Genomic DNA, 7,611 nt, shown 5'->3' with positions numbered 1-7,611 from the left:
CGATGGAAATGAACAGTACAACATCAAATAAAGCACGAAAAAAATACGAAAGAAAACAAGAATGACAAACATCACGAAACTTTACACTCCAAAAAAACTTGAAATGGGCTTCGATGGAATGAAGGAAACATAATAATTATATATGTATATATATATATGTATGTATGTATGTATATATATATATATAAAGAGAGAGAGGGTTAGAGAGAGAGAAAGAGAGAGAGAGAGAGAGAGAGAGAGAGAGAGAGAGAGAGAGAGAGAGAGATTCGCAGAATCAGTATGTGTAGACCAAGAAGAGGAAAACGATCAAGACGGAGACCAGCAAGAATGTGGCAAGATGGCATCAAAAAGCGAACGGGTACAAACTGGAAGCGGAGAACAGCAGAATAAATAGAGTGTAGGACATTGTTTGAGGGCTACATCCTGCAGAGGACAAACAACGCCTAGGTTCAAATTCAAAGTCCAAGGTTGATCTTTTTCTATTAGCCAACTCGTGCTACCTTGTTCATTCGGAGCGTAGTTTTCCAAGAAGCCTCTCTATAAGCAGCTCTTTCCAACACCACGCGTTTAGCCTCGTTGGATCTTGTCTCCAGTCGCTTACATGGATTCCATTTTCTTTCGGAACGTTTTCTGCTACGTTTTCCAAAACGACATTGATTGTTTTGTTGTTGCTGTAGTTTTTTAACGTCTGGGTACTAAATATTGTCATAATGAATTAACTAAACGTATTTTTATATATAATGCTTGTGCTATGTAACAGAAAGTACAGGGTCTTGCTTAGACTATTTTCCTGAACATATTTGAAGCGATTTTTTCTTAAATTGGAATGCACAAAGTAAGCTATATGACTTCATGATGTAGTTGGCACTGTAAAACACCAACTCACAATCTAAAAGCAGTCACACAGAAGATCGTTGTAAGACACCGTCTTGTCCTCTAAAGTCCCTTTCATCTCATAGATAGTAAAACTTGAAATGGAGATAAAGAAACGAATTCAGGATTTCCCAACTTCAACAACCACTTTACCAATGTTTTTTCGCGAGAAAAGATGATCAACAGCATCTGCAACTTTCTCCAAGCCAACGAAAGGGCCAGACGGGACGTTTTTGCCCATGTCTGTGGACGCTTTGATTTTTCCCTCCTTCAGCAGTTTCATCAAAGTGTCCATGTGGCGCTGGAGGTCCCCCATGTAGGCACCTAGGACCATGCCTCTTATGCTGGCTGCTTTGAACATCAAGGTCAAAGGAATACAAATATCCGATGATTTTGATGCGAGTGCTAGTCCCTGAAAAGATCTCACGTTGTCGTCATCCTTGTAAGCGGAAACCTGTCCAATGACAATGAGACGACCGAACTGAGCCAGACTTTTTAGCGCAGCATCAAACATTTCTTTTCCGACACACTCGTAGACAACGTCTACCCCTCTCGGATACTCTTTGCTCAGCACCTGATTGAGGTCTTCTTCCGTGTATTTAACCACACGGTCACATCCGAGACCTTTCAGGAATTTAGCCTTAGCGTCATCAGAGCAAGTGCCTATCACATGACACCCTGCCAGTTTGGCCAGTTGTACGGCGTATTGTCCAGTCCCGCCGGCAGCCGCGGTCACCAGAACCGTCTTGCCAGGCTTCAGATCCGCTTCCTTCTCCAGAGCAACGGAAGCAGTCAAGCCGCTGACGAACAAAGCTAAGAATTCTGCACTGGCAGACGGCAAGAGTATTGACGTCATATCGTCTCCAACTGCGTACTCTGCAAACGCACCAGATGGCAAACACGCTACATACTGTCCGACCTTGAACTTGGAACTATCTCCTACTTTCACAACTTCCCCCACAGCCTCCATACCAGCGACGAATGGGAGTTTTAAGTCAGAGGAGGAATACGAATGGCGGCCGGCACTTTTGTTGACGTCTGTGGCGTTTATACCAACATATCTGGTCTTGATCAAAAACTGTTGCTTTCCCGGGCTGGGCACTGGTCCTGAGGCGATCTGCGTGATCTCGTGAAAGTCTGTGACCAATTTCTTCACTTCAACTTGTTTCTGAGTAGCTGGGAGGGCTGCCATTGTGGTAGCTTCCTTCAGTATGCGGACCACCGTATGGGGAAGAGAAGCGAAGTACGGTATGTCAATGTTATAATAAATGGCTATATAAAGGCTACATAAAGGTTTTGAACATCGTGTTTTCACTGAGGAAAAACAAACAGAAGGAAAACGAGACAGTGGTCGACCCAGAACAACTTACTGCTAAATCATGAATAGAAAAGTGACGCGGAAAGGTCAGCGCAACAGCATTATTATAATAAATACACGTAGGTTTTTGAAGAGTATCGGAACAAAGAAATGAACGGAGAACCTTGAACGCCGAAGTCTGTTTCAAGCGTGGCTCTTTGTGAAGATGAATAGCCTTACGAAATCCTACAAAGGCCTGGTGCAGAAGTAAAGTTTAGTTCGAACAGTACAGATGATGCAGCTCTTTTTGAAGGCGTATGCAGTGTGCGTGCGTGCGTGCGTGCGTTCGTGCGTGCGTGTGTATATATATATATATATATATATATATATATATATATATATATATATATATATGTGTGTGTGTGTGTGTGTGTGTGTGTGTGTGTGTGTGTATGTGTGTGATATATGCATGTATAGACTACGTCGTCATTAATAGTACACATGGGCGAAAATCAGAGACCACATTGTATGTTAGGCCTAGCAAAATAATGAAAAATGTTATCTATTCGTAACTACATGTATTTCTCTAGATTAAACTAGAAGGCAGTTTTATTTGTGAAAAATGAATCTGCGTCAAGTCACTCGTACAATGACCCCTTGTGTATCTCTTTTCTTTTGCGTTTCATGGGGGAGAGGGCATACCAATACGAAGTAATATTGCATTATTTTCTTACAGGGAGAAAGCAAAACACATGTAGGCTACCATCTGTCCGTTTTAAATGTCAAACCAGTTCATACCTTTTTCGAAAAACAAATAAACAATTATCCCCACGAAGTATAACAACAACAACATGAAACAAATTTTTATCACAACAGGTATTCGTTATGATATCTTAAGGAGTCTTTACTTGTGAAATTAGACTTGCATCGTTAAGTATAGCATGGGTTTTACGCTTTTACGCCCCGCCTACCGATATAAGATTAGTTCATAGGCAGGATGCATTCTAAGTCATAAAAGGATGAAAATAATAATAATAATAATAATAATAATAATAATAATAATAACAATAATAATAATAATAATAATAATAATAATAATAATAATAATAATAATAATAATAATAATAGTAATAATAATAATAATAATTATTATTATTATTATTATTATTATTATTATTATTATAATTATAATTTTTGTTAAATACCATTTATATAGCGCATTTCATTTTCTAAAAAAATTAATGCTCTATGCGCCTGTCACACCTTAAAAATTATTGGTCATGTGTGTACGTAAAACATCGCATTATGCGTATTATACAATATGGTCGCTTTTAAGCACAAAAGGGCTATCCCAAAAATGCTCTTTTGTGAAAATCGAAGCTAACGTTTCTGCCCATTGTTCAGTTTCTTTAAAAGACAAGTAGAGTTTTCTCTATAAACAAACAAATATACACACCAATGAAACCAAACGTCTCCTATAGGTAGGACAATGCCCACTTTTGGGGTAGATCAAGATTTCTATAAATCCCCGAAATCTGGGTTAGCCCACTTGTCCTTAAAAGCGACCATATTATGTACGTATTAAAATTTCCAAGCGAAAAATAGTGACGCAGTGAGCCTGGCAATGCGTTCGCTAAAAATATAGAATGCGATAAAAACTCACGAAAGGTCACAAAAAAACTGAAACTCGAATAACTAGAAACATTCAATAAAAACATTTGTTCTCTACAAATAGAAAAACATTCCGTTCTCTCTCTCTCTCTCTCTCTCTCTCTCTCTCTCTCTCTCTCTCTCTCTCTCTCTCTCTCTCTCTTTCTTTCTCTCTCTCTCTCTCATCTCTCTCTCTCTCTTCCTCTCTCCTTCTCTCTCTCTCTCTCTCTCTCTCTCTCTCTCTCTTTTTTTTTTTTCAGTCCCACAGTCGGGCATGCACATGCATGTATAACAAAAGTTCATCTTTTTGACAGGTATGCATTTGTGAATAAGAAATTCTTGAGCTGTTTTTGGAAAATGCGAATAGTAAAGACACTCCTTTTTTCATAAATAAGGGAGTTCGTTCCATACATATAGGGACCAAAGAATAAAAAGGAACGCTTGCCGTATGTTTAATAATTTTGTTTCGGGGTTCTAAGTGGTTGATTTAAGTCTAAGGGCTCTGTGAGGATGATATAATTCCAGGATTTCTTTTAGATAAATAGGTTCAGTATCATTTATACATTTAAAATAGAAAACGGCAGTTTTGTATTTGATCCTTTCTTTTACTGGCAGCCAGTGTAGTTTTTCCAGAATTGATGTTACGTGCGCTGGTTTCTTTTGTTTCATTATCAATTTTGCTGCTTGATTTTGGAGCACTTGTAACTTAAATATTTTTCCAGCCGTCAAATCAGATAGAATAGCTTTACAGTAATCTAATTTTGATAAAACCAGTGTTGTTACTAATGTCTTGGCTGCTGCTTTGGTTAAATAATTTCGTACTCTGCCGATTTTTGTCTGCTGTAAATAGATACTTTTGCTTAGCTGGCTAATTTGGAAGGACAGAGACATACCATTGTCCAACTGAACCCCTCGATTTTAAGACTTCTATTTGAACGAATGGTAAGATAATTGATAGCAATTTGTAGTACAGGGAGATTTCTAATGGCTTTTAAATTGTATTTCCATTCGACATTATTTCCGTCTTGTCAGCATTCAGTTTCAGTGTATTACTGGTCATCCAGATTTTTAATTCTCGAATACATTGCTCTGTAGGGTCGATTAAAAGCGATATTTTTTCGAAATCAATTTTTCCAAATCAATAGACATACAGAAGTCAAAATATACATGTAGAAGTTATAGTAACTTCAGGTTGTATAGGCCTACTCACCTGGAGACTGGATCCGGGATGCTTGCGTGAAGGCTTGTCGCTGTCGAGAAGAACTCTTTGGAAAGACTCTTAAGTCTACAGGGGTACTCTCCTCACTTCACTGAGCTCTAATTATTTGTGCGCTCCTGTAAACCTTCTAAAGAAAAACCTGGGCGTGTTTGGGTGTTTTCTCAAACTTACAGACAGCCGGACTCCAAGCCAGGACTTAATCAGAGCTTCAAAAGGCACGAGACACTTGTCGAATTCTCTCCAGTGGGAAGTTTGACTTAGTAAATTCAACGTTATAGCATGAGGGGAAAGTCTTCTCATTTGTTAAAAAATTATTTTATTTTTTAAATTTAATTTAATTTCTTTTTGTGTGTGTGTGTGTGTGGGGGGGGGGGCATTTTCATAACAAATTCGGAAAAGGCTCCCTGTTAATCTTCCTTTTCATATTCCTTTGAAACCTGGCTTACAGTCTCTCCTAGTCCAGGCTTTTTACCCAATGAATACTGTAGAAAGCTTAATCAAATCAACTCATCTTCGATTTGCTTGTTCTTCATGAGGTGCAAACGCTCCCATTTTAAATTGGCCCAATTTGATTAAATTATCCCCAAAAAATTTAAAAACCTTTCATTTTCCAGATCTCAAGCGGATTTGATGAAAACTTAGGCCAATCAGAAGATCATTACGTATATATGCCACATTATATTGTAGGGTTAGATCTTTTTCTTGCCTGCTCAAGGAATGCAATAGACCTTACTGGAATTCCCATGGAATCATAATATTATGCTCACTCGTTCGGAAATATTGTGTAAGCATATTTTGTAAAAAGACAGCTACAGTTACTACATTTTTTTTTTTTATCATTTTGAACCGTTCTATCCATCGCATGAATTAGATGTTTGGTATCAAACCCATGATTGACTTATTGGGGGGGGAGGGGGGGGGGAGGGTTGTTTGTTGTTTCTTTTGCTTGTTTGCTGGGGTTTGTTGGGGTTGGGTTTTTTTGGTTTTGTTTTGTTTTTGTTTTGTTTTGTTTTCTGTTGTTGTTGTTTGTTTGTTTTTGTTGCTGTTCTTTTGAAAGTTTTTTTTGTTTTGGGTGTGGGGGTTTCTTGTAGGTTTGTTTGGGGCTTTTTTGGTGGTTATTTCACCTCCAAATTTCTAAAATAAAGGTTTTATTTTTAATGACTGATTTTATCAAGTCTAGCCATTGGTTTAACAGAATTTTCCAATCACCTCCTGACACATGTTCATGTCATTTGGCTTCATTAATCCTGGTTTGGAGCCCGGCTGTATGAGATCCCTCACACACGGTCATGCTCCACCAGGGCAGTGCTACTGACTGAAGTGTCTTTAGGCCAATCCCAAAAGGGGGGGGGGGTATTAACATGTCCTTAGGCCGAGTAGAAATGTAAATGGGCTGATTCATCAATGTCATGCGCATACTGTGCCGGAACAACATGGCGGGGGGGGGGGGGGGCTGCTGCATTTTCTTTTTTCATCCTTACTATCGTAATTTTCTCTCTACTTCTTTTGTATGTTTGTCACTCTCATGTGAACTTCTATTTCCGGGGTGCTTTGGCCGCGAAGCAGACTTTGTGCAGTTGAGACTAGAGAGGTGAGCAGAGTAAGCGTGATTCCCCGTTTAGACTTCTCTGTTGACATCCACCCCTTGGCACTCTTATGACCTTATGCAATTGCGAGCTCCGTAAAACTTTATTAAAACTTGTTAAAAGAGAAAAACAAATTTTAGGAAAAGCACGGTCAGCTTTATATAAGTTTTACAGTATCCAGGCTAGCGAATCGTCTGCTGAGGGCGTAACCCCTGGCGTAATCTTAGAGTCACCCCCTGCGCGCTCTAAGAAATTAGTAATGTCGACCCCAGCTCGTTTGTGAGACATTACGTGGTCCAGGGTGGACAGTAGACATGCAAGTCATTGTGCGCCCTCCGATACAAGTTATAAACTGTAACTTCCATTCTTGTGTATTAGAAATTCTATGTGTGTGTATGTGTGCATGTGTGTGTGTGTGTATATGTGGGGGGTTGTTTGTGTGTTGTGTGTTGTGTGTTGTTGTGTGTGTGTCTGTCTGTCTATTTGTCCGCCTGTCTGTTTGTTGGTGTGCGTGTATGAGTGTAAGTAAGTGACTGTCTCCTTGTGTGTCCATGTTTGTTTGTCCGCCTCTGTGTGTGTGCGTGTGTGTGTGTGTGTGTGTGTGTGTGTGTGTGTGTGTGAGTGTTTATGAGTGCCTGTTTGTGTGTGCATGTACGTATGTCTGCCTGTGTTTGTATTTTTGTTCGAGTATCTGTCGGTCTGTCTGTCTGTCTGCATGTACATATAAAAATAGAAGTTAGTTTGTAGCTTAAAGTATATATCGGTTTTCTTATTGTATAGCCTATATGTTGTTATTTATATCTGTTTGTTTTCTAATCACTGAAGTGTTTAGTTGGTTCATTATTCAATGATGAATTTTGGATGGTCAAAACGGAGAGTTAAGAAATAAATTGCAAGGTCTATCACTCAGTGTGTGACAGATAGAGAAGGGGGAGAGAGAGGGGGGAGCAAGAGAGAGAGAGATGAGAGAGAGAGAGAGAGAGAGA

The 7,611-nt window shown here is 39.1% G+C and overlaps 1 protein-coding gene across 1 annotated transcript; it reads right to left on the bottom strand.

The window, feature by feature from the left end:
* Positions 1–601: 601 nt before the first annotated feature.
* LOC101856943 (prostaglandin reductase-3-like) lies at positions 602–2,065 on the bottom strand. Its single transcript, XM_035970232.1, has one exon. It carries the CDS (start codon positions 2,063–2,065, stop codon positions 995–997), a length of 1,071 nt encoding a protein of 356 aa, XP_035826125.1. The 3' UTR covers positions 602–994.
* Positions 2,066–7,611: the final 5,546 nt, after the last annotated feature.

This window comes from Aplysia californica, unplaced genomic scaffold, assembly GCF_000002075.1.
Source record: "Aplysia californica isolate F4 #8 unplaced genomic scaffold, AplCal3.0 scaffold00011, whole genome shotgun sequence".
In the NCBI taxonomy this organism is placed as follows: Eukaryota; Metazoa; Mollusca; class Gastropoda; order Aplysiida; family Aplysiidae; genus Aplysia; species Aplysia californica.
This window is presented reverse-complemented; position numbering and strand designations above follow the sequence as displayed.

Excerpts from the sequence above, each read along its gene's own strand:
- LOC101856943 (XM_035970232.1), bottom strand. The coding sequence starts at position 2,065 with ATGGCAGCCCTCCCAGCTACTCAGAAACAAGTTGAAGTGAAGAAATTG.